The sequence below is a fragment of the Oncorhynchus keta genome, chromosome 22 (assembly GCF_023373465.1).
Source record: "Oncorhynchus keta strain PuntledgeMale-10-30-2019 chromosome 22, Oket_V2, whole genome shotgun sequence".
In the NCBI taxonomy this organism is placed as follows: Eukaryota; Metazoa; Chordata; class Actinopteri; order Salmoniformes; family Salmonidae; genus Oncorhynchus; species Oncorhynchus keta.
This window is the reverse complement of record NC_068442.1, coordinates 46,867,486-46,893,878: the sequence shown is the minus strand read 5'-3', so window position 1 is coordinate 46,893,878 and position 26,393 is coordinate 46,867,486. Positions and strand designations below refer to the sequence as shown.

At 42.3% G+C, this 26,393-nt stretch overlaps 1 protein-coding gene across 5 annotated transcripts; it reads left to right on the top strand.

Moving 5' to 3' along the window:
* The first annotated feature begins 36 nt into the window (after positions 1 to 36).
* On the top strand, positions 37 to 26,393 carry gipc3 (GIPC PDZ domain containing family, member 3). Of its 5 annotated transcripts, none has more exons than XM_052475339.1 (7): positions 37 to 100; positions 838 to 913; positions 7,968 to 8,153; positions 9,130 to 9,310; positions 17,839 to 17,948; positions 21,637 to 21,718; positions 24,559 to 26,393. In XM_052475339.1, exons 2-7 carry the CDS (start codon positions 911 to 913, stop codon positions 24,708 to 24,710), a joined length of 714 nt encoding a protein of 237 aa, XP_052331299.1. In that variant the 5' UTR covers positions 37 to 100; positions 838 to 910; the 3' UTR covers positions 24,711 to 26,393. The 5 variants fall into 5 exon arrangements, with proteins under 5 accessions (XP_052331299.1, XP_052331297.1, XP_052331298.1 ...); XM_052475337.1 differs by having other exon boundaries at positions 38 to 449; XM_052475338.1 differs by having other exon boundaries at positions 46 to 335.

Genomic DNA, 26,393 nt, shown 5'->3' with positions numbered 1-26,393 from the left:
TGCACGCCAACTCCTGGATTTGCTTTTCTCCCGCTCCAGCTATGACGACACATTAAATTAGCTTAAAGTGGACCAAGCCAATCGACCAATGGGAGAGGAGGCAAGTTATATTAAAAAAAATGTCATGGCAAACGAATCTTCCAATCAGTTCGCAGTACTTGTCTCTTCGTCTCCGCCCATTGCTTTTTATTGGACACAAAACCCGCGTCATTGTGCTATCAAAACGAGAAAGTGTGGTGAAGATATTGTATCAACAATTTGAAAGCGTTTGGATCTTTCTTTCTTTAGGCCTAGTAGGCCAGTCTACTTCAATGATCTATTCTATGGTCATTTCAGTGAGTTGTATAATCTCTAGCGAAGAGAAGAAGTGTGTTACAGGTATTAATTAGCCTGTTGTATGACGTATATTATATGGAGTTATGAACCTGGTTCAATCACCACCGCAGCAGGTAGTTTTTATGTGGAAATGCCTGCCCTATGGTATATTATACACATCCTATGTAGAGTGGCCTGTGTTTGTACATTGGTGTACGTTTTTATTATTTGATTTATTTAACTAGTGGATGTTGGTGGACATTAAATTCTAGCTTTTTAAAATCATCTGCTTTATAGTATTGTTGTTTCAACATGACATCCTCTTAAACAGTGGCTCCAAAAGGAATTACGTTATGCCCCAAAAAAAGAGGTTGGCTAAAAGCAGTCAGCTGCATCAAGTCTGAATAGCGAATGCATTTAAATCAACAAAAATGTGTTACAAATGAACCAAAGATGAGTGTTTCACACAAGACTGCAGTGGCATTCAAGACGTATGTTGGTGCCTTTTGTTTTACACCACAGGACTGTGGCCAGTGACCTGTCTGTCTGTCGCCCTTCCCCCTCATTTCCTGTGAGACAGAAACTGCAGCACCAAATGGTAACACCGCTTTTTCTTATCTATGGCATTTGGTTATAGTGGTCCCTGAAAATGCACATTTACTTGCCATTTCACCCTAATTTTGAAAGAACGTTAAGTCATTAATATGTTGGAAATCCTCAAGACGTTTCACCCCCCCAAAAAAATATGACTCATCGGCAGTGTTAGTTTTTAGGGGAAGTTTTTAAAGGCTCATGACAGACCAGCTCATATGGCTACAGTATATGTTGGAACCGCCTCTTCAGATAAGGAAACCGAGGAGGCACTGTAATGCCACAGCAAACACAAAGCCATTTTTTTGTGCAGTTAATCAGTATGCAGCAAATACTGCGTCCAAACTAATACTTTTTTTTATTTATTGCAGAAATGTTGCAGTGTAACTGCAGTTATCCTGCATTTACTGCATCCAAAATACTGCTGTTTCAAACACTGAAATCTGTTTTTATAAGGGATACATCCCAAAATCTGCCTGACCAGGAAGATAAAGAGGGTGCTTAAAGTAGAGGCTTAGGAAACAAGGTTTATTAAAGAGCGGCAGGGTGCCTAGTGGTTAGAGTGTAGAGGCGGCAGGGTAGCCTAGTGGTTAGAGTGTAGGGGTGGCAGCGTAGCCTAGTGGTTAGAGCGTTGAGCCAGCAAAGGTTGCTGGATTGAATCCCCGAGCTGACAAGGTACAAATCTGTTGTTCTGCCCCGGAACATGGCACTGTTCCCCAGTAGGCCATCATTGTAAATAATAATTTGTCTTTAACTGACTTGCCTAGTTAAATTTAAACAAGAGCTGAGAGAGGTTGATGGTTTAGAATTTCTGCTTACTTCTAGAAAAAATGTTGTGTGTTCGAACAGCCGGAAAAAAACAAACCGAAGTCGAAAACGTCACAAAAATCGTCAGAATATATGCACAAACTCTTCCGAACTGTATCAACTGAAACCTTTATAGAGCTGGGAGAGGTTGATGGCGATACATTGATGATATTTTGAAAAGGAAATGCAGATCAGCTTTCATAATAATATGGGTCTGGTGGTCATTTTTTCTAATTGTTCAGTGGAGTCGGTTTTAATGAAGCATGAGGATGGATTGTACTTTTTATAAAATTAGATGTATATTCTTTTTCGGTGTTTTGTGGCTTACACTGAAAGAGCATTTGATATTTATTTATTTAATGTAAATATCTTTCCCTACAGCACCAGTCATATTCTAGTAATAGTCGACAGACCATCGTTCATCCCAGGCATTGGATTGTCCACACAGGAACACAGATGAACTGAAGTTCACAACCAGATAGAATTATAATAGATTAATAGCTTGAATAAAATATTTCCATTTATTGTAAAGATTTAAAGGCACTAAACATTGGGAACTATCTACAAAAAATGTCAGTGCCTATAAATGATTAATATCAATAAATCCTTTCAACCCTGACTTTATTTATTCTGTTCATCTATCAATATTGACCATATGACTCGTAAAAATGATATATGGTTTTATAGATATAGCCCTATGGCAAACATTTGCCTGTTCAAATATTATTCACTACCTCAAAAGAAGGAGGAAATATCATGGGGACTTAAGAGAAGACCAAGAGTTTATTGGAAGGAAGAACACGATGAGTAAATATGTAATTTGTGGCATACGTAAGAACATATGTGTATAAATTTCACAGATGTTCCAAAAATTTGGTCTGTCTGTTTTTTTCTCCTTCAAGGAAAAGTGAAAGATGTCCTTTGGTTAGAGAACATTATTTCAGATGTTGTAAAAAGGGTATGTTTTGTCAGAACATTCCTCATTATCATTCTCTTGTGAGTAATAGCATTAACCTTGTGATAAGAGACACCTTGACTTTTAAAGACCCAGCGAAGCCACAGCAGCTGCAGAATCGCAGGTTCAGCATGACTGCAACAATGTACACACGCAGCCTGAGGAAAAAGAGACTGCAAGTAGTCGCTCACCAAGTTGATCTAAGCAGGAATACGCTTCAAGTTACGTACATCCCAGTATAAAGGTAACATTGTAATGTAAAAGAACAACTGGATGACATAAATAGGACATTGTTACAAGACAAGCAAAACACAGAAGTATAGTATATACTGTATATCATGGTTAAATAGTGCATTCTTCTTGACACACAATTGCTTTCCATATCAATGTTTTCGTCATCAGCGTGGGTCACACAATTCAAGAGCATGCAGGTATGGTACAAGTACAGTATCATCAACAAGAGTGAGAGTAATTTGCTGGTATTTCCATATGCAAGAGGGAGATAAAATACCTTTGTGTCTTGGGAAAAGCCCAGACATGTCAGGCGCATATTCCTGCTCCTAAACCTACTTATATAAATGCTGGCCCATGTTGACTCTACAAGATGTTGAAAGCATTCCACACGAATGCTGGCCCATGTTGACTCTACAAGATGTTGAAAGCGTTCCACAGGAATGCTGGCCCATGTTGACTCTACAAGATGTTGAAAGCGTTCCACACGAATGCTGGCCCATGTTGACTCTACAAGATGTTGAAAGCGTTCCACAGGAATGCTGGCCCATGTTGACTCTACAAGAGGTTGAAAGCATTCCACAGGGATGCTGGCCCATGTTGACTCGATTGCTTCTCACAGTTGTATCAAGTTGGCTGGATGTCCTTTGGGTGGTGGACCATTCTTGATACACACAGGAAACTGTTGTGTGCAAAAAACAGCAGCGTTGCAGTTCTTGACCAAATTTATTTATATAGCCCCTCGTACATCAGCTGATATCTCAAAGTGCTGTACAGAAACCCAGCCTAAAACCCCAAACAGCAAGCAATGCTGGTGTAGAAGCATGGTGATTTTAAGTGGATTTAACAAGTGACATCAATAAGGGATCATAGCTTTCACCTGGATTCACCTAGACAGTCTTAAGTCATGGAAAGAGCATGTGTTCTTAATGTTTTGTAAACTCAGTGTATTTCAAGTGTGCTGTAGTGGTAACGTTCGCCAATCACATGACCCCTGGCGAGGGGGGGGGTTTGAGCTCCGCTTGGCCACTTCCTGTACACCTCTTAATATTTGCCTCTCTCTCCTACTTCACAACTATCCGGTGATGTTTTACTTCTAGTTTCCTAAACCTAGGGAATGTCCTGTGCTTTAGGTAGTCTACATAATTTTGCAGGATTGGTCTACGGTTTTGTGAATAAGATAATAAAACTGCAGACATACATATCAATGCTAGGTCTTACTATGATCTATCGTTACATCACAATATATTTGTTAACCTCTAAATAGTTGTTGGCACACATTTCAGCATAGGGTCGAATTAAACAACCATTTATCAGGCTAAGTACTCTTCTTGTGTATCCGTGGGCTGGCTGTAGGGTTAAAAAGGCTGACAAGTTGAGGAGGATCAACCCTGACTTTACTAATTCTTCATTAATGAGGACTGGAGGGACTTTACTCTCAGTACAGAGTGTCTCCTTACGACTAACATCGGGACATTGTCTGTCTACCAACTCCAGGTGACACATGATATCATGGATATGGTCAGAGCTTTTAGCCCCTACCACAAACGTACCATCCTTTTGGGGTCATGTGTGAGTCCCTTTACCTGGTGCCCAGACAGACACTAATGGTGTTATATGAGGTCTTTATAAAGGCAGCTTAACTGGTGTGATATGTTTGTTGTTCTCCCTATCTGCTCTCGGTCTCCGGTGTCACACATACGATGCTCAGCATCTGGGTGTTGGGTTTCCACCTGGCCGAGCAGGCCTCCTTTGGCTACCGTTACCTGACTACTCTCATCACTAATTCAGCAGCACCTAGGGTCCCAACTCTCTCTCTGGCAAGCTAGGGCAGCATACACCAGGACTCACGGAGGACCACCAACCCAGAGCTGGGGCCGATGCAGAAAGGAGAAGAGATGAGCCCGCTAGCGCAGGACAGCAACAAGGCTGGAGGGCCGGCTTCAGAGGAAGAGGTGAAGAGTCAGACACATGGGGGTGTGGAGCCCTCCGCTCCGCCGCTGCCCCCCTCAGACCCACCTCCGTCTGGGCCGCCTGAGTACCCGAGGCCCAGGCTCGTCTTCCACACCCAGTTGGCACATGGCAGCCCTACAGGCCGCATCCATGGCTTCACCAATGTCAAGGAGTTGTATGCCAAGATCGCTGAGGTGTTTCATATCTCTCCCTCGGAGGTACGGTAGGCTAGGCTGTTCTTTGTTCATTTCTGCTGACTGGTTAGGCCATTACAGTACACGATCTGATCATTTGGATGTTCTGCTTTTAGGTCATGCTGATAGTTTGAATTATTATGTAATGTATAAATAGTCTCCTTGTTGGGTTAAGGTTGATTGACTATTTTTGTCTCAAATTAGACCTGTTTCCATGATGTACTACACAATCATTTGCTCAGGATTATGTTCATAGTTTGAAGGACTTTGATCATTTTGACTTTTGATTAACTGTCACAGATGAAATACAAATTGTCAGTTTTAAAATAATTGATTAAACATTTCCAGAACATTCCAGAGCCGAATTCTGAGTGACAGGTGCAAAGTTTGTAAAAAAAAAATTAAAAAAAGGAGTTACTGAGTTGTCTTTATGGTAACTAATGAATGCTTTTAACATCTTTATGGTAACTAATGAATGCTTTTAACGTGGAACATCTCCAATGTGAGGATGACCTTCTAGTAATGTCGTAAAAACAGCTGGAAGGACATACAAAATGTCCTCGAGCGAAATCTACTGATCTGGTCTAATGAACAACCTTTTAGTGGGTCACGGCCATCCACACTGCAACCTGTTGCTGTCTCAATGCCATGACAGATGACAGAAAGATATGGATGATCGAAGGTAGGTCAAGATAATTATATAATGTAGTTTCAAGAACACATTTGATACTGTAAAACAGAAGGTTCCTTTTTTTACTGTGGTACCGAAGGTTTATTAGTGGGAGTACACTAAAATGTTCATACATGTCTTCATTTGTGCCCTTGTATTTTGCTCAGTGCTCTTGAATGTCAAACACATTCCAGCAAAAAGGACAAATAAAAGAAGTGAACAGTAGAAGAGCACAATCATATACTGATGATATTCTAATCATATTCTGATTCTATTCTAATCATATTACGATCATATTCTGATTCTATTCTAATCATATTGTGATTATATTCTGATCATTTTCGGATCATTTACTGATGATATTGTAATCATATTCTGATTCTATTCTAATCAATCATAATCATTACTTGTTGGTTATCACTGCATTGTCGGAACTAGAAGCACAAGCATTTCGCTACACTCGCATTAACATCTGCTAACCATGTGTATGTGACAAATAAAAATTTGATTTGATCATATTACGATCATATTCTGATTATATTCTGATCATTTTCGGATCATTTACTGATGATATTTCTAATCATATTCTATTCATATTCTGATTATATTCTAATCATATTCTTATTATATTTCTGATCATATTCCAATCATATTCTAGGCGTCTGGACAGGAAATCTATGTGCTCATAGGCATAAAAAAAGTAAAGTGAGCAAGCTTGGTGAATGCACCAATTTGTAAGTCGCTCTGGATAAGAGCGTCTGCTAAATTACTTAAATGTAATGTAAATGTAAGCTGGCAGCATTTCACATCACAACCTGCAATAAAGCTTTCCACACAGGATTATTTATGCCTGTCCTTGAACTAGTGTCAACGATACCGAGCAAGGCTGAGACAAGAGTTTATACCACAGGAGGTTGGCGGGGTCATAATTGGGGAGGACAAGCTCGTGGTAATGGCTGGAGCGGAATAAGTGGAACGGTATCAAATACATCAATCACATGGTTTGATGCCATTCCATTAGCTCCATTCCAGCCATTATTATGACCCGTCCTCCCCTCAGCAGCCTCCACTGGTATAGGTAACACATTACCTACAGGTAACAAATGCAGAATTGAGAGGGAGTTAAAAAAAAGCAGGAGTGGCAAATCCAGAAGGATCCAGGAAGTGAGTGCATGCTTATATTTCTGTCCCCAAAACAACCATTAAACTAACAAGATTGAAAACTATGATTAGTTGACCACTAGGTGAATCCAATGTGTTAGTGCTGGGCTGGAGAAAAGCCTGCATACACTGTGGCTCTCCAGGACCAGGATTGTCCTGTACAGATAAGATCACAAAATGGCCACGTGAAGGGCAGTCTCTTTGGTGAATCTATGTTGGAACACTGCCCTCTGCTGTTGGGATTGAGTAGTATGACATGGGAGTCGGGAGAGGTTTGTGAGTCATGTTAAAGGTTGAATGTAGTGTAGGGCACAATGTTACGGAAAAGTTTCAATATTACCAGAAGGGGATGAATGGGCCACCCCTCAGAGCAGGTTTCTTCCTTCTGGAAAGTTTTTGTGCCAAAGTTCTTCTGCTTCTGCTTTTGCTTGCTATTTGGGGGTCGAGGCCAGGTCACTGTCAAAAACAACTTAGTGACAACCTCTGATGTAAAAAGGGGTTTATAAATACATGTGATTGATTGATTGACCAGAAAACGAAAATCTGTGTTCTGATTGGGCAAGTTCAGTTAATAACATTTCACTCTGTTTAAAACATTTTCTCCCTACTGAACACGACCCTGTCATCTCCTTTTGATCATGACGAGCATTCTTAAATTCCATACAGATCTTTAGATGATATTACATTTTGCGGAGCTACAGTACTTTCCATTTAGAGGAATGTAGGCATATTTACTGAATTAAGCTAAAAACCACATCCATTATTTCACACCTGTTCAGGTTGTTGAATACTGCTGTGACTTAACAAGTTAAGGTGGATGAAAGATTAACATTTTAATGGTTCTTCTTTTGAATGGGATTTTGGCCTTTCTAGGGAGTTTTTCCGAGCCACCGTGCTTCTACACCTGCATTGCTTGCTGTTTGGGGTTTTAGGCTGGGTTTCTGTACAGCTCTTTGAGATATTAGCTCATGTAAGAAGGGCTATATAAATACATTTGATTTGATTTGATGGGATGACAATCATTCATGTTCCAAACTACCCTCATGTATTTCCTGCTGACCATTGCTCCTCTCTCTTCTCTGTGGGCTAGATCCTTTTCTGCACTCTGAACTCCCACAAGGTGGATATGCAGAAGCTGTTAGGTGGTCAGATCGGCCTGGAGGACTTCATCTTCGCCCACGTCAGGGGCGAGACCAAAGAGGTGGAGGTCACCAAGACGGAGGACGCCCTCGGGCTGACCATCACTGACAACGGAGCAGGGTACGCTTTCATTAAGGTAATAGCCAGACGTAAAGTAAGTAAGTAAACCTTATCCGAGTCAGAACGTTCCATAGACGTAAAAGCCAGAGGTTAAAGGTCAGAGTAAAAGGCCAGGTTTTAAGTGAAGAGAGAGGTCATGTTCCCCTGCTCAGACTTTGCATGTATCAACCAATGGTTGCGTACCATGTCATCGTCTGTGCAGTCTGGCACCAGATTGCTATAACATGATGTGGTTAGCTGATATTTACCTATCCAGGTAGTTCTGACACGAGTCAGCAATGCCTGGGCAGAGAAACGCGCCCTGAAACATACTGTGAAACCAGATTAAAACATTTAAGGAGTGTGCCATATTTTAGGAGAAGGAAATACAATTGGATGTGGCTGTGCTTCCATGACACTCTGTTACCTTCCCCTATTACTATGTTACTATGGTAACATTTGTCACAAAGCAGACTCAAGGCTGATTTTGAGGTGAACTGTAGCCTACATGATAAAGGCCTATCTGTCCTACACAGTGTGTTTTTTGGAGAAAAAAACAATGCATTTTAACCACAAAATAACAGTCAAATATTTTTGCTTCCCACCTGACTGTAGCTTTGCTGTAGCATTTTCCCGACTTATGCCCAAGCAATAAAGCCCGAGCAGGTGTGGTATATGGCCAATATACCACAGCTATGGGTTGGTCTTATGCACGACGCAACGCAGAGTGCCTGTATACAGTCCTTAGCCGTGGTATATTGGCCATATACCACAAACCCCCCGAGGTGCCTTATTAGTAATTAGAAGAGTAAAAATAAATATTTTGTCATACCCGTGGTATACGGTCTGATTTAACACGGCTTTCAGCCAATCAGCATTCAGGGTTCGAACCACTCAGGTTATAATGACGAAAATGTAGTAGTGTGGCCTAGATACTTAGCAAGATGTCAACAATTAATAGGATTAGGTAGATGGACTACATCCTACCCAAACCCGGTCTGTTTCTTCTACAGAGGATAAAGGAAGAGAGCACCATTGACCAGCTCAAGACTGTATGCGTGGGCGATCACATTGAGGCCATCAATGACCAGAGCATTGTTGGGTGTCGGCACTATGAAGTAGCTAAGATGCTAAAGGAGCAACCAAGGGGAACACCCTTCACACTACGCTTGGTGGGACCCAAGAAAGCCTTTGGTGAGTAACCAAATTAATTCATTCATAGGATGTTGTTGAGATAACAATTTCATCCGAGGCAATACTCATTCATTGACTATTTGAAGGATTTTTTTTGGGGGGGAGGGGTAGGTCAGTTTTAATATTACGGATAGATTGTAGCTACCATTAATGTGCTTGTCTGCATCATTTCCAATACCCCATATATTTTTGGGGGTAAATATATACTAGTCAAAAGTTGACACACCTACTCATTTAATGGTTTATTTTTTACTATTTTCTACATTGTAGAATAATAGAGACGACATCATTTACATTACATTTACATTTAAGTCATTTAGCAGACGCTCTTATCCAGAGCGACTTACAAATTGGTGCATACACCTTATGACATCCAGTGGAACAGCCACTTTACAATAGTGCATCTAACATCAAAACTATGAAATAACACATGGGATCATGTTGTAACCAAAAAATTGTTAAACACATCATAATATATTTTATATTTGAGATTCTTTAAAGTAGCCACCTTGTTGACAGCTTTGCACACTCTTGGCATTCTCTCAACCAGCGTTACCTGGAATGCTTTTCAAACCGTCTTAAAGGAGTTCCTACACATTCTGAGCACTTGTTGGCTGCTTTTCCTTCACTCTGTAGTCCAACTCATCCCAAACCATCTCAATTGGGTTGAGGTTGGGTGATTGTGGAGGCCAGGTCATCTGATGTAGCACTCCATCTCTATCCTTCTTGGTCAAATAGCCCTTACACAGCCTGGAGGTGTATAGGGTCATTGTGCTGTTGAAAAACAAATGATAGTTCCACTAAGCTCAAACCGGATGGGATGGCTTATCGTTGCAGAATGCTGTGGTTGCCATGCAGGTTAAGTGTGCCTTGAATTCTAAATAAATCACTGACAGTGTCACCAGCAAAGCACCCCCACACCTCCTCCTCCATGCTTCACGGTGGGGACCACACATGCAGAGATCATCCGTTCACCTACTCTGCTCCTCAAAGACACAGCGGTTGGAACCAAAAATCAGACCAAAGAACAGATTTCCACCAGTCTAATGTCCATTGCTCGTGTTTCATGGTCCAAGCAAGTCTCTTCTTCTTTTTGGTGTCCTTTAGTAGTGGTTTCTTTGCAGGAATTCGACCATGAAGGCCTGAATCACACATTCTCTGAACAGTTGATGTTGAGATGTGTCTGTTGAACTCTAATAAGCTGGTTGATAATATGCTAAATTGCATATTATTACTAGTAGTTCCGGTTTCATTTCGTTTTTAATGAACAGCTGCAGTACAGTTTATGCATTTTCTGAATATCGAGTGATAAGTACTGCAAAGACATCTTGACTCCACAGCATGAAGATAAAACGTTGTCTGACTCTGGAGCTGTAACCTCTAATTCAGGGCTCTCCAACCCTGTTCCTGGACAGCTGCCATCCTGTAGGGTTTCTCTCCAACCCTGTTCCTGGACAGCTGCCATCCCGTAGGGATTCTCTCAAACCCTGTTCCTGGACAGTTACCATCCTGTAGGGATTCTCTCCAACCCTGTTCCTGGACAGCTGCCATCCTGTAGGGATTCTCTCCAACCCTGTTCCTGGACAGCTGCCATCCTGTAGGGATTCTCTCCAACCCTGTTCCTGGACAGCTGCCATCCTGTAGGGATTCTCTCCAACCCTGTTCCTGGACAGCTACCATCCTGTAGCGTTTCACTCCAACCCTGTTCCTGGACAGCTACCATCCTGTAGGGATTCTCTCCAACCCTGTTCCTGGACAGCTACCATCCTGTAGGGATTCTCTCCAACCCTGTTCCTGGACAGCTGCCATCCTGTAGCGTTTCGCTCCAACCCTGTTCCTGGACAGCTACCATCCTGTAGGGATTCTCTCAACCCTGTTCCTGGACAGCTACCGTTTCACTCCAACCCTGTTCCTGGACAGCTGCCATCCTGTAGGATCCAACCCTCCAACCCTGTTCCTGGACAGCTGCCATCCTGTCCAACCCTGTTCCTGGACAGCTGCCATCCTCGTTTCACTCCAACCCTGTTCCTGGACAGCTGCCATCCTGTAGCGTTTCGCTCCAACCCTGTTCCTGGACAGCTACCATCCTGTAGGGATTCTCTCCAACCCTGTTCCTGGACAGCTGCCATCCTGTAGGGTTTCTCTCCAACCCCCTGTGCCATCCTTTAGGTTTCACTCCAACCCTGTTCCTGGACAGCTGCCATCCTGTAGCTCCAACCCTGTTCCTGGACAGCTACCATCCTCCAACCCTGTTCCTGGACAGCTGCCATCCCATCCTGTTCCTAGCTACCATCCGTAGCGTTTCACTCCAACCCTGTTCCTGGACAGCTGCCATCCTGCCATCCTGTTCCTAGCGCCATCCTTCGCTCCAACCCTGTTCCTGGACAGCTACCATCCTGTAGCGTTTCACTCCAACCCTGTTCCTGGACAGCTGCCATCCTGTAGCGTTTCGCTCCAACCCTGTTCCTGGACAGCTACCATCCTGTAGGGTTTCTCTCCAACCCTGTTCCTGGACAGCTACCATCCTGTAGGGATTCTCTCCAACCCTGTTCCTGGAGAGCTACCATCCTGTAGCGTTTCACTCCAACCCTGTTCCTGGACAGCTACCATCCTGTAGGGTTTCTCTCCAACCCTGTTCCTGGAGAGCTACCATCCTGTAGGGTTTCTCTCCAACCCTAATCTAGCACACCTGATTCTAATAATTAGCTGGTTGATAAACTGAATAAGGTTAGTTATAACTGGGGTTAGAGCGAAAACCCACAGAAGGGTAGTATTCCAGGAACAGGGTTGGAGAGCCCTGCCAGCACCCTCCCCTGGTCAGAAAACATATTGACAATCCCTCTGACAATCCCTCTGACATAGACCTGCTGTCAGGAGTTTATGAACACTGAACTAAAATGTACCCCTGGGAGCTTGAAAACACATACTTCACTTTTGAACAAGATTTACTGGTAAATGAGTCAATGGGCAAATGGTTTCATACTAATTCACAGGGGAAATGCCTTGGGGTGGTCTGGAGCCAACTCTTGATTGCAGTAAATGACCATTCCTTATCAACATCTATCCAGAGAGGGAACAAAACCCCGAAGCCATGTTATGACTTCCTGTGAACAATCAGTAACACTCAATTACTCTGTCGGAGTAAACACATCACATATCAAAGATAAAAATAGTTATGAAACATAATTACTGTGAGGTAAACTTGAACTTGTTGCAATGGGCAACTGTATTTATGTTTGTATACGTAGTAATACTGTATTTAGTCCGGATATTAAAATGTTGGGATACATTTAGAGTGTTAGAGAGTCTACTGTGCATTCGGGAAGTATTCAGACCCCTTGACTTTAAAAAAAATAAAAATGACATTACAGCCTTATTTTTTAAAAATTGTACATTATATTTAACCTTTATTTAACTAGGCAAGTCAGTTAAGAACAAATTCTTATTTACAATGACGTCCTACCAAAACGCCACCAAAATACAATATAAATTTAGGATGAAACACATGACAACACTACATAAAGAGAGACCTATGACAACATAGCAAGGCAGCAACACATGACAATAACATGGCAGCAGCACAACATGGTAGCAGCACAAAACATGGTACAAACATTATTGGGCACAGACAACAGCACAAAGGGCAAGAATGTAGAGACAACAATACATCACCCAAAGCAGCCACAACTGTCAGTAAGAGTGTCCATGATTAAGTCTTTGAATGAAGAGATTGAGATAAAACTGTACAGTTTGAGTGTCTTTTGCAGATCGTTCCAGTTGCTAGCTGCAGTGAACTGAAAAGAGGAGCGACCCAGGAATGTGTGTGCTTTGGGGACCTTTAACAGAATGTGACTGGCAGAACAGGTGTTGGATGAGGGCTGCAGTAGATATCTCAGATAGGAGAGAGTGAGGCCTAAGAGGGTTTTATATAGAAGCATCAACCAGTGGGTCTTGCGACAGGTATATAGAGATGACCAGTTTACAGAGGAGTATAGAGTGCAGTGATGTGTTCTATAAGGAGCATTGGTGACAAATCTGATGGCCGAATGGTAAAGAACATCTAGCCACTCGAGAGCACCCTCACCTGCCGGTCTATAAATGATGTCTCCGTAATCTAGCATGGGTAGGATGGTCATCTGAATCAGGGTTAGTTTGGCAGCTGGGGTGAAAGAGGAGCCATTACAATAGAGGAACCCAAGTCTAGATGTAACTTTAGGCTGCAGCTTTGATATGTGCTGAGAGAAGGACAGTGTACCGTCTAGCCATACTCCCAAGTACTTGTATGAGGTGACTACCTGAAGCTCTAAACCCTCAGAGTTAGTAATCACACCGGTGGGGAGAGGGGCATTCTTCTTACCAAACCACATGACCTATGTTTCGTGAGGTGTTCAGAACAAGGTTAAGGGCAAAGAAAGCTTGTTGGACACTAAGAAAGCTTAGTTGTAGAGCGTTTTACTCAAAATCCAGGGAAGGGCCCCCTGAGTATAAGACTGTGTCATCTACATATAAATGGATGAGAGAGCTTCTTACTGCCTGAGCTATGTTGTTGATGTAAATTGAGAAGAGTGTGGGGCCTAGGAGCAGATGGCTGAGCAGATGTTTTGACTTTAAACTCTGCCATCTTTGAGAGAGGTAGTTAGCAAACCAGGCCAAAGGTCCCTCAGAGACACCAATACTCCTTAGCCGGCCCACAAGAATGGAATGGTCTACCGTATCAAAAGCTTTGTCCAAGTCAATAAAAATAGCAGCACAACATTGCTTAGAATCAAGGGCAATGATGACATCATTTAGGACCTTTAAGGTTGCAGTGATACATACATAAACTGAGCTGAAACCAGATTAGTATTCTCTCTGGAATGCATAGTCATCAAGAAAGCCAGTCAGTTGACATGTTTTTCCAACACTTTTGATAAACAGGGCAAAATAGAAGTTGCCCTATAACAGTTAGGATCAGCTTGATCTCTCCCTTTAAATAAAGGACAGACCGTGGCTGCCTTCCAAGCAATGGGAACCTCCTCAGAGAGGATTAAAAAGCCCCTATCATCGCCAAGCCAATGTAACGGATGTGAAACGCTAGCTTAGTTAGCGGTGGTGCGAGCTAAATAGTGGTTCAATCGGTGACGTCACTTGCTCTGAGACCTTGAAGTAGTAGTTCCCCTTGCTCTGCAAGGGCCGCTGCTTTTGTGGAGCGATGGGTAACGATGCTTCATGGGTAACTGTTGTTGATGTATGCAGAGGGTCCCTGGTTCGCGCCCGGGTATGGGCGAGGGGACGGTCTAAAGTTATACTGTTACACCAATATCCGGTTAAAAAGTTTGGAGATAGGCTTGGCGTTGATAGGGGCAGCAACCTGAAAGAAGAAAGGTTCGACACCATCTGACCCAGATGTTTTTTGGTGGTCAAGTTTAATGAGCTCCTTTAGCACCTCGGACTCAGTGACCGCCTGCAGGGAGAACCTTTGTAGCGGGGCAGGGGGAAAAGAGGGAGGAGCATCGGGGATAGTCACATTAGAAGGGGTGGGAGATGAAGAAATGTTGGCCAGGTAAGAAGGCATGGCTAAGTCAAAAAGGAATCCTCAAACTATGGTCCTAAAGGGTTTAACAAAGATAAACCAAAACATTTCATTTCTAGCTCAAACCTAAATATATCTTGATAGTGACACCCTGAAGACTCAGGTGCGCTAGTCCAGTGTCACTTGCCCTGACACTAAACCCGCCTGCCTGACCATTCAGCCTGCCCTGACCTCGAGCCTGCCTGCCACCCTGTACCTTTCGGACTCTGACCTGATTAATGAACTTCTGCCTGTCCTCGACCTGCCTATTGCCTTTCCCTTGTATTTGAATAAATATCAGAGACTCTAACCATCTGCCTCCTGTGTCTGCATCTGGGTCTCGCCCTGTGTCGTTATAACCTAGTATCTAACAATATCATGTTCTGACAGATTGTAAACTCTTTGCATTCCCCTCTCTCCCCCAGTACCATGAGTAAGGATATTTCAAGTTTAGAACCCATCAAAACGAAGCAAACATGGATCCATGCACATCATAGGAGGCTGCCAGTTATATTTTTCCATTGTCTGTGGCAGTAAATGAGAGCTGTTAATAATTGAAGAGCCATTGCTTACCATTATAACATCGGCTAAATGGATGGTTGACTATGATGGATTATGTTTCATGCTTTATTACACTGCTGAGTGCACTCAGAACACCTCAGAGGACACGTTCTCTTCATCTGGTCATTTGTTGATTGATATGGAAAACCGTGATGTGCGGTGAGGTCGGTAGGTCAGGGGTAAACTGTGACTGGAAAATATATAGAAATTCTTGTCAAAGATATGGATATTCTTGTCAAATATATGGATAAACTCTCTTAGACTGATTTCGCCCGTTAGCTAACTTGTGAACAGTATGCTACCTGGATAATTAAGTGTGGAATAGACTTTAAAGCTAACAATTTGTGGTCAGCTGACATGAGTCCGTGTCCACCTTTGCCGTAGTCTCTCTCACTCCACCATGTTGTATACAGATCTGGACAAAAACAATTGTCTACCTTGTTGTGCTGATCATAGTCACATTTAGTCACAGCCTTATTTTGCTGACCGGAATCATAACAGACAGGATGTGTGCGCCTTGTTTTGATGACCAGAGTCATAACAGACAGGAAGGAGCAAAGCAGGAAACTCTGATTCATTTCATATTAACCCACAGCATTTCTCATAGAATCAGAGCAATCATTCAACGCCATCAACACATGGACATCCTCACAGGTTACGCTGACCAGGGCGTTGGCGTTGTCATGTCAACTGGATCTCAGCTGGGAGAGATTTGTGGGATATTTTTGTGCTCATGAGAACAGTTGAAGTCGGAAGTTTACATTCACTTAGGTTGGAGTGATTAAAACTAGTTTTTCAACCACTCCACAAATGTCTTGTTAACAAACTATAGTTTTGGTATGTCGGTTTGGACATCCACTTTGTGAATGACACAAGTAATTTTTCCAACAATTGTTTACAGACAGATTATTTCACTTATAATTCACTGCATCACAATTCCAGAGGGTCAGAAGTTCACATACACTAAGTTGACTGTGCCTTTAAACAGCTTGGAAAATTCCAGAAAAGTATGTAATTAGAAGCTTCTGATAGGCTAATTGACTTCATCTGAGTCAATTGGAGGTGTATTTCAAGGCTTGCCTTCAAGCTCATTGCCTCTTTGCTTGACATCACGGAAAAATCTAAAGAAATCAGCCTAGACCTCAGAAAAAAATTGTAGACCTCCACAAGTCTGGTTCATCTTTGGGAGCAATTTCCAAACGCCTGAAGGTACCACATTCATCTGTACAAACAATAGTACGCAAGTATAAACACCATGGGACCATGCAGCCGTCATACCGCTCAGGAAGGAGACGTGTTCTGTCTCCTAGAGATGAACGCACTTTGGTGCGAAAAGTGCGAAACGATCCCAGAACAACAGCAAAGGACCTTGTGAAGATGCTGGAGGAAACAGGTACAAAAGTATCTATATCCACAGTAAAACGAGTACTATATCGACATAACCTGAAAGGCCGCTCAACAAGGAGGAAGCCACTGCTCCAAAACTGCCCCAATGAAAGCATGGGGACAAAGATTGTACTTTTTGGAGAAATGTCCTCTGGTCTGATGAAACAAAAATAGAACTGTTTGGCCATAATGAGCATTGTTATGTTTGGACGAAAAACGCTTGCAAGCCGAAGAACACCATCCCAACAGTGAAGCATGGGGTGGCAGTATCATGTTGTGGGACTGCTATGCTGCAGGAGGGACTGGTGCACTTCACAAAATAGATGGCATCATGAGGAAGGAAAATTAGGTGGAAATATTGAAGCAACATCAAGACATCAGTCAGGAAGTTAAAGCTTGGTTGTAAATGGGTCTTCCAAATGGACAATGACCCCAAGCATTCTTCCACAGTTGTGGCAAAATGGCTTAAGGAAAACCAAGTCAAGGTATTGGAGTGGCCATCACAAAGCCATGACCTCAATCCTGTAGAAAATTTGAGGGCAGAACTTAAAGAGCATGTGCGAGCAAGGAGGCCTACGAACCTGACTCAGTTACACCAGCTCTGTCAGGAGCAAAGGGCCAAAATCACCCAACTTATTGTGGGAAGCTTGCGGAAGGCTATCATAAATGTTTGACCCAAGTTAAACAATTTCAAGTCAATGCAACCAAATACTAATTGAGTGCATGTAAACTTCTGACCCACTGGGAATGTGATGAAAGAAATCAAAGCTGAAATAAATCATTCACATTCCTAAAATAAAGTGGTGATCCTAACTGACCTAAGACAGGGAATTTTTTACTAGGATTAAATGTCAGGAATTGTGAAAAACTGAGTTTACTTCGACTAAAACTGTGTGTGTGTGTGTGTGTGTGTGTGTGTGTGTGTGTGTGTGTGTGTGTGTGTGTGTGTGTGTGTGTGTGTGTGTGTGTGTGTGTGTGTGTGTGTGTGTGTGTGTGTGTGTGTGTGTGTGTGTGTGTGTGTTTGTGCCAGATATGATCGGCATGAGGACCAGGGCACCCAAGTCGAGCGAGGGTAAGATGGTGAATGGGAAGGAGACCCTGCGTCTGCGCTCCAAGGGGTCAGCTACAGTCCAGGAAGTGGTGAGTTTCAATTCACACGTTCCTCTGGCCAATGACCTTCTCTGTGTCCGACGGGCCACCCCAGAGCAGCTTACACACGTACGCATGCAGACATTCACACACACACACACACACACACACACACACACACACACACACACACACACACACACACACACACACACACACACACACACACACACTGTCAACTCCCACACCCTGGTGGTGATCTCACTATGTCGATGACCACCAGTGCTTCACAGGAATTCGGATGACAACAGTTTGGGCACGTCTTTTAAAAAAAAGGGTTATTTAACTAGGCATGTCAGTTAAGAACAAATTCTTATTTACAATGACAGCCTACACCGGCCAAACCCAGGCGACGCTGGGCCAATTGTACACTGTCCTATGGGACTCCTAATCACAGCCGGTTCTCATCCCCTTCCATAGACTTACACAGTAGTTATGACAACTTCCAGAGGACGTCCTCCAACCTATCAAAGCTCTTGCAGCATGAAGTGACATGTTGTCCAGCCGGTCAAAGGATCAGAGAATGAATCTAGTACTGAAAGCACAAGCTACAGCTAGCTAGCACTGCAGTGCATAACATGATTAATCTAGTACTGAAAGCACAAGCTACAGCTAGCTAGCACTGCAGTGCATAACATGATTAATCTAGTACTGAAAGCACAAGCTACAGCTAGCTAGCACTGCAGTGCATAACATGATTAATCTAGTACTGAAAGCACAAGCTACAGCAAGCAAACACTGCAGTGCATAACATGATTAATCTAGTACTGAAAGCACAAGCTACAGCAAGCAAACACTGCAGTGCATAACATGATTAATTGGGGCGGCAGGGTAGCCTAGTGGTTAGAGTGTTGGACTAGGAACCGGAAGGTTGCAAGTTCAAACCCCCGAGCTGACAGTTAACCCACTGTTCCTAGGCCGTCATTGTAAATAAGAATTTGTTCTTAACTGACCTGCCAAGTTAAATAAAGGTCAAATAAATAAAATAAATAAAAATCTAGTACTGAAAGCACAAGCTACAGCAAGCAAACACCGCAGTGCATACAATGTGGTGAGTAGTTGACTCAAAGAGAAAGACAATAGTTTAACAGTGTTGAACAAATTAATTTATTCCAAATTTAAGGTGAAGCAAGAGAGAGATTTAATTTGTTGCCACCGGGGCCCACCAGTGTAACTGCTAAACTGCTTGCTGCTGACTGTCTACTGTACTGCACAATTGTAATGGGTTTACTAACACGTTAGTTCTAGTAGCTATGTTAACTATGACTATGACAGCTAATGTGTTGTGCACTGAAATCCACAAGCGAAGGGAGTTGGAGAGAACGTATATAGATGCGAGAAGGAATTATATCCAGTGCTGTGAAAATGTATTTGCCCCCTTCCTGATTTCTTATTTTTTTGCACATCTGTCACACTAAAATGTTTCAGATCATCAAACAAATTGTAATATTACAAAAAGATAACCGAAGTAAACACAAAATTCAGTTTTTAAGTGATCATTTTATTTATTAAGGGAAAAAAGCTATCCGAACCTTCATGGCCCTATGTGACCAAGAAATTGCCCCCCTGTTAAATCATGAATTTACTGTGGTTAATCACATTTGGAAAGCTGAGTTCAATTTCACTAGCCACACCCAGGCCTGATTACTGCCAGACCCGTTGAATCAAGAAATCACTTAAATAGAACCCATCTGACAAAGTGAAGAAGGCCAAAAGATCTCAAAAAGCAAGACATCATGCCGCGATCCAAAGAAATTCAGGAACAGATGAGAAACAAAGTAATTGACATCTATCAGTCTGGAAAGGGTTACAAAGCCGTTTCTAAAGCTTTGGGACTCCAGCGAACCACGTGAGAGCCATTATCCACAAATGGAGAAAATTTGGAACAGTGGTGAACCTTCCCAGGAGAGACCTCCCTACCAAACATACCCCAAGAGCGCAGTGACAACTCATCCAAGAGGTCACAAAAGAACCCACAACAACATCAAAGGAACTGCAGGCCTTTACTTGCCTCAGTTATGGCCAGTGTTCATGACTCAACCATAAGAAAGAGACTGGGCAAAAATGGAATCCATGGCAGAGTTCCAAGGCGAAAACCCCTGCTGACCAAATAGAACATAAAGGCTCATCTCAGTTTTGGCAACAAAAAAAAACATCTTGATGATCCCCCAAGACTTTTCGGAAAATATTCTGTGGACTGACGAGACAAAAGTTGATATTTTTGGAAGGTGTGCGTCCCGCTACATCTGGCATAAAAGTAACACAGCATTTCAGAAAAAGAACATCATACCAACAGTCAAATATGGTGCTGGTAGTGTGATGTTCTGGGGCTGCTTTGCTGCTTCAGGACCTGGACGTCTTGCTGTGATTGATGGAACCAGGAATTCTGCTCTCTACCAAATAATCCTGAAGTTTGTGACCTCAAGCTGAAGCGTACTTGGGTTCTGCAGCAGGACAATGGTCCAAAACACACCAGCAAGTCCACCTCGGAATGGCTTAAAAAAAACTAAATTAGGGTTTTGGACTGGCCTGGCCAAAGTCCGGAATTCGATTGAGATGCTGTGGCATGACCTTAAAAAGGTGGTTCATGCTCGAAAATGTGGCTGAATTAAAACAATTCTGCAAAGAAGTGTGGGACAAAATTCATCCACAACGATGTGAAAGACTCATTGGCAGTTATCGCAAACGCTTAATTGCAGTTGTTGCTGCTGAGGGTGGCACAACCAGTTATTAGGTTTAGGGGGCAATTACTTTTTCATATAGGGCCATGAAGGTTCGGATAGCTTTTTTCCCTTAATAAATCAAATCATCACTTAACTGCATTTTGTGTTTACTTGGGTTATTTTTGTGTAATATTAAAATGTGTTTGATGACCTGAAACATTTAAGTGTGACAAATGTGAAAAATAAATCAATAAATCAGGAAATACTTTTTCACAGCACTGTATATACAACGAGCTGTTTGTATGTGTCTGGTATGAAAGTGAACTGTTTTTGCGTGTGATCAGGGGGATATTCATTGTGACGATTCTGTTAAAAAAAAAATCTTAAACGGAAGCAAAATTAACAAACCGGGGTTAAACATACCTTAATTTGTCCGACAGAAACTTGTTTGCATCTGTTGGACTAATGATTGCAACCTTGATTAGCTAGATGCAAGCAAGCATGTGCAACGCTGTATTGTATGTGTCACTGTCTGTCACCTTGATCACTCAAAATTCTCTCGACCTGTGTGCACCTACGTTGTAAACTTTCATTCATAGGCTAGGTTGTAGCATAATTATGGGTTACAGGGAACATTTGAGTATCATGTTGTAGCCTAAAATCTATCGATGTTACATTGAACTGGGTGAATGGAATATGAATGAGAGTCATCCAATATGCTGTAATAGAAAAAAGTAAATGTTCAAATTATAAAAATTAAAAAAATCATCCTCCCTCATCTTAAACGGCACCAACCGCCACTGTTCTGTAGTACACTTATGACAGTACATACATACCAAACACGTATTTACTGGTGGGCGACATACCTTTGACTTTTTTACAGGCAGAGGCTTGGCATGCGATTGTAGTGACTGTCTAGTGTCGGTATGCCAGTAATAATCTTGTAACTGTAGCATTATGTACTGCAGTACCCTTAAAATGCAGTTACCTAAACACACTTGCCTTCTCCCCACCAGCCGAATGAGTTTGAGGAGAGAGCCACCAAGAAAGTGGATGATCTACTGGAGAGCTACATGGGTATTCGAGACCTCGACTTAGGTAAGATGGCTGCTCATCTGAGACCTCGACTTAGGTAAGATGGCTGCTCATCTGAGACCTCCAGTTAGGTAAGATGGCTGCTCATCTGAGACCTCCAGTTAGGTAAGATGGCTGCTCATCTGAGACCTCGACTTAGGTAAGATGGCTGCTCATCTGAGACCTCCAGTTAGGTAAGATGGCTGCTCATCTGAGACCTCCAGTTAGGTAAGATGGCTGCTCATCTGAGACCTCCAGTTAGGTAAGATGGCTGGACATGCAGATGGGCTTTGTGATTTACATAAATTCACTGAAAACTCACACTAGCACACGATTAAATTAACAATATTGCACTTTTCATGTAGCCTACTTTAAATGTTCAAATCATGTTTTTGATGTGACAATAGAAATAAAATTAAGATCCTACATCTGTACGATAAAGTCTACAATTGCAATGGGAAAAACTCACCACAGTTGAAAGGAGACGGTTTTAGTCACATCCAGCACAGATGCTGGAGAAAAATTTGAGCCGCTAAGCAACTAAAGGGACAATCTCCACTCACTATTTACTACTCCCACAAGATATTGTCATAAATACTGTAACAGCAGCAATAATAATAATACATTGAATTCATAACGCACTTTTCAATGGAAAACTATCTCAAAGTGCTTTAAAATAAACAAAAACAAGAGTAGACAGAGGACACAACTAGACAGGGACACTGGCACAAAGAACACAGCTGACTCTACAACTAGACAGGGACACTGGCACAAGGAACAGCTGACTCGACAAATTAGACAGGGACACTGGCACAAAGAACACAGCTGACTCTACAACTAGACAGGGACACTGGCACAAGGAACAGCTGACTCTACAACTAGACAGGGACACTGGCACAAGGAACAGCTGACTCAACAAATTAGACAGGGACACTGGCACAAAGAACACAGCTGACTCTACAACTAGACAGGGACACTGGCACAAGGAACAGCTGACTCGACAAATTAGACAGGGACACTGGCACAAAGAACACAGCTGACTCTACAACTAGACAGGGACACTGGCACAAGGAACAGCTGACTCGACAAATTAGACAGGGACACTGACTCGACAAATTAAAGAACACATGACTCTACAACTAGACAGGGACACTGGCACAAGGAACAGCTGACTACAACTAGACAGGGACACTGGCACAAAGAACACAGCTGACTCTACAACCAGACAGGGACACTGACAAACAAAGAACACAGCTGACTCTACAACTAGACAGACAGGAACACACTGACAAATTAGAAGACACTGGCACACTGACTCTACAACCAGACAGGGACACTGGAACAAAGAACACAGCTGACTCTACAACCAGACAGGGACACTGACATGAAGAACACAGCTGACTTACAAACAGGGACACTGGCACAAAGAACACACTGACAGGACACATGAAGCACAACAGGACACTGGCACAAAGAACACAGCTGACTCTACAACCAGACAGGGACACTGACATGAAGAACACAGCTGACTCTACAACACAAGGACACTGGCACAAAGAACACAGCTGACTCTACAACCAGACAGGGACACTGACATGAAGAACACAGCTGACTCTACAACTAGACAGGACACTGGCACAAAGAACACAGCTGACTCTACAACCAGACAGGGACACTGGCACAAAGAACACAGCTGACTCTACAACTAGACAGGGACACTGGCACAAAGAACACAGCTGACTCTACAACCAGACAGGGACACTGGCACAAAGAACACAGCTGACTCTACAACTAGACAGGGACACTGACATGAAGAACACAGCTGACTACAACTAGACAGGGACACTGGCACAAAGAACACAGCTGACTCTACAACCAGACAGGGACACTGGCACAAAGAACACAGTTGACTCTACAACTAGACAGGCAGGGACACTGGTACAAAGAACACAGTTGACTTGACAAACTAGACAGGGACACTGACATGAAGAACACATTTTTAAAGGAGTCTAGAGTCTGTGGTGCCTTCAGGTGGTCCGGGAGTGCGTTCCCGAGGTGGAGGGTTGGTCGAGTAGAAAGCCAGATCCCCCGCTTGGTCCTGTGGACATTGAAGAGCAGGTTATGTCAATCTTAGGTTGCAGATTGCTGATAAAAAGGTTGCTGATAAAAAATCCTTCATACCAAAGACATCTGTTGGAGAGTCAGACACTATACAGAGTAACCCAACATCTTAAAGGTTGCATACCAGAGACATGAGTTAGCTGTTTTCCATGAGCGCCAAGTAAAAAATACCTATTACCTTTAGATCCTAATCTATATAGATGTTGCAGTGCTTTTTGGTGTTTTGAAACTTTTCCCTTGGAGCCTTTCTTCTTCTTGGCAGTAAGATATATCAGAGGGAATTGGAGGACTCTTAAGTCTGGAAAGAGAAGAGCTCGCCTCTAATAACAAAACCAGTAAACATTTGCCAGGCTTTTATGAAACACTCAGTTGAATAATTTGTCATTAAATATAAACATATTTTTTTCCATTTGACTTCCAGTACAGTTGTACGGAAGATAGTGGCTAGCGAGCGACGTAGACAGAACACTATTGGCAACTGACATAATACCATGACGTGCCGTGAAACATCAACAAATCCAAGGAAAAGCACCGTGGAAGATCAATCAACATAGTTAGGCCTATATATCGAACCTTGATTTCAGGCTTTCTCATGTTTGTTCAGAAATCGACTCATTTAAATAGATGAGTGAATAAGACTTGAAAGTGAAGCAACACAAGACTAGGCCTATATCTAATAACTGTGTGTAACCAAAAAGAGATTCATGACTATTTTCCGTTTATGTGGGAACACTCTCTTGCAGCGACCACCATCGTGGAGGCCGGAAAAGACAAGATGAACCCAGATGATTTTGCTGAGGCTATGGATTCAGTGCTGGGGGACTTTGCCTTCCCCGATGTCTTCTTGTTTGATGTGTGGGGTGCCATTGGAGATGTGAAGGATGACAGAATGTAGAGGCGTCAGTCAGTTATTACTGTTTTCATATCTTTCAAACATTTCTATTTTACAATTGTCATCTCAATGGCCGTATTAGATGGTTAACGCAGGCCTTACTCAGCCATTCTTCCCCAAACTATTTTCTATGTATTTCTATTACTTTGGTATGAAACAAGTTCCTCCCGAATACGTTAAGTTTAGAATGACATTTCATAAGTGGGTTACGTAATCTTTGCAGTGGGCATTGTGTTGATTGTGTTTTTGGATACTGCTCAGGGCTCACCATACTAGAGGGAAATATCCCTGTTATGTCATTAATGTGTACAAAACCCAATCACTGTTGTCCATGGGCACATGCATGTGAACATACTGTATATTTATACAGACAATGTAAGAAGTTATCGGCCATCCATCTCTGAAACCAGGAAGTGAGTTAAGAGCTTGTTTGTTCCAGATACAGAGAGACCAGGATAAGACCAGAGATCAAAGGGTTGACCCTTGGGCGGCACCATTAGTGCGGCGTATCGTCTTCCACCAGCATGTTTGAGAAACCACCATGGTGGCCATTTTGAATCAAAGAACTCCCCATACATTAGTTATGCAATAGTGAGCTGATTGATTTAGCCTTCTTAACAAAGGAGGCTGGAGTGTTAAATTGGGTATTTGGCCAAGACATCAAGGTGTGTCCTTATACAATATGTATTTGCATGGTCATTTCAAATACCCAGAGTGATGAAAGAGTTCAGTATAATGCCTCATTTTGAGAACAGCACCCTCATTACACAGTATCCCCACCAGTGTTGTCATTCATTTCATCTAAATGGATGAGTGCCCTGTACAGACTCAGGTAACTTAGAAGTCAGTAGAGTGATCTTCTTGACATCTGAGAAAGAACAGAGGTCAAGTGTACCTTTTTTTCAGAAATGACCCTTAGAAATATCTCCAAAATTGATACTGATATGCTAGAATTCCCTAAAGTTGTTCTATGACCATACCAAGCATTAAACTGTCCTCTTATAGGAAACACAACCCATAAGTTTCCTACGGTGAAGGAACTTGAGTAAACATATTTCGAATACAAAGGCTACTCTGACTCACAACCAGGAAATGAGTTGTGCAGACTTTAGAATACAAGCATTTCGCTACATTCGCAATAACATCTGCTAACCATGTGTATGTGACCAAAAAAAAGCGTGATTTATGATTTGATTTGAAATGGGAAAAACAACATGATTTCAAGATGAATGGTGAAGAAAAGTTGGAAAAAGATGTTTGAGACTTCCTGTTTAACTGCAGAGTATTGTTTGCCTGAAAAAGGAAAGTCTTCATACTCTTTATTCGTTACCATGTGCTCACATGTTTTGTTCTCAAAGGCTTTTCATTTCAAGTATTCATAATGCAGGAATTTATTCATCAAATACGGACTTTTATATTACGATTCAGCGTTGTTTTAGAAGCAGAATGTAAATAAGAGTTATTTGAATTGTCAAATATGTGTGAAAAGTTCAGAAATAAATACGTTTTGAATCATAAATGTATAAAAACAAATGACATGTAATCTTGACTTGACCAGAACATCAGCATAATGTTGTGTGGTAGACTTTATGTCTGATGTGTATTGATATATCACTCTATTGAGACCTGAAAATATAAGGCATATTTCATGTGTGTTACAATTAGTAATAAAAATGGTATAACTCA